General features: G+C 61.0%; 1 protein-coding gene across 1 annotated transcript; it reads left to right on the top strand.

Annotated features, from left to right (window-relative positions):
* Positions 1-3: 3 nt before the first annotated feature.
* Positions 4-477, top strand: CUNH8orf82 (chromosome unknown C8orf82 homolog; the record flags this gene model as incomplete). Its single annotated transcript, XM_057389383.1, has 1 exon — positions 4-477. A coding segment is annotated over one exon (474 nt), but the record flags the coding sequence as incomplete, so codon positions are not given.
* Positions 478-1458: the final 981 nt, after the last annotated feature.

Below are 1458 nucleotides of genomic sequence, written 5' to 3'. Positions count from 1 at the left end.
CGTTTCCTCTCCTTCTTCTTCTCGCGCCTGGAGCGGAACCGGAGCGGCCGCCACGAGGGCGCGTTCCCGTGGCTGTCGCGCTGCGGCCGCGAGCGGAATTTCCTGCGCTGCGAGGACGTTCCGGTTGTTTTCACCGCGCTGCTCTCGGCTCCGGACGGAGCTCCGCTGCTCAGTTACAGCGGCTGCGGCCTCACGGTGCCGTTCCGGCCCTCCCGGCTGGCGCTGCTGCCGCACAACGGGCGGCTCTACCACCCGGGCCCGGAGCGCGCCGGCGGCGTGGGGCTGGTGAGGTCCGCGCTGGCCCAGGAGTGGAGCTCCGAGTTTGAGTTTGGGGAGGGGATGGAGCGGCCTCCGACTCATTTCTGGTGGGGCGGGGAAAGGATCCGGCTGAGTGCGGAGTGGGTGGGGCTTGTGAGGGGAGTGGGCGGGGCTGAGCCAGGAGTGGGTGGACCGTGTGAGGAGAGTGGGCGGGGCTGAGCCAGGAATGGGCGGGGCTTGTGAGGAGAGTGGGCGGGGCTGAGTGTGGAAATGGGCGGGGATTGGAGGCCGCGCCCTAAAAGGGTTCCCGATCCCGCGTGGGATAAAGGCGAGATGGAATAAACGTGGAATTATTGCCATCGATCCCACGGAATCTGAGACCCCATTGCACCCCAATATCCCCAAATTCCAAAATCCCAAAATGGGCATTCCCATAACCCCATTCCCATCCCAAAATCCCAAAATTCCAGAGCGTTCCCATGTCAACCGAACCCCAAAATCCCACAATTCCAGGGTATTTCCATGACCCCATTTCCACCCCAAAAATCTCTAAGTCCCAAAAATCGCAAAATTCCAGGATGGGCGATCCCATGACCTCATTCCCACCCCAAAATCCCAAATATCCCAGAATTCCAGGGAGCTCCGAGTTTGAGTTCCAGGAGGGGATGGAGCGGCCCCGACTCATTTCTGGTGGGGCGGGGAAAGGATCCGGCTGAGCGCGGAGTGGGCGGGGCTTGTGAGGGGAGTGGGCGGGGCTGAGTGTGGAAATGGGCGGGGCTGAGCGCGGAGTGGGTGGACCGTGTGAGGAGAGTGGGCGGGGCTGAGCCAGGAATGGGCGGGGCTTGCGATGGTAGTGGGCGGGGCTGAGTGTGGAAATGGGCGTGGCTTGTGAGCTAAATGGGCGGGGCTGAGTGTGGAAGTGGGCGGGGATTGGAGGCCGCGCCCTAAAAGGGTTCCCGATCCCGCGTGGGATAAAGGCGAGATAGAATAAACGTGGAATTACTGCCATCGATCCTATGGAATCTGAGACCCCATCCCCACCCCAAAATCCCAAATTCCAAAGTTCCAAAATCCCAAAGTTCCAGGGTGTTCCCATAACCCCATTCCCATCCCAAAATTCCAGGGCGTTCCCATGTCAACCAAACCCCAAAATCCCGCCGTTCCAGAGTGTTTCCATGACCCCATTCCCACCCCAAAAAT

This window comes from Malurus melanocephalus, unplaced genomic scaffold (assembly GCF_030028575.1).
Source record: "Malurus melanocephalus ecotype Western Australia unplaced genomic scaffold, MMel_1.1 scaffold_5293, whole genome shotgun sequence".
Lineage (NCBI taxonomy): Eukaryota > Metazoa > Chordata > Aves > Passeriformes > Maluridae > Malurus > Malurus melanocephalus.
Note: the sequence above shows the minus strand (reverse complement) of the source record. Positions and strands in the feature narration are given on the sequence as shown.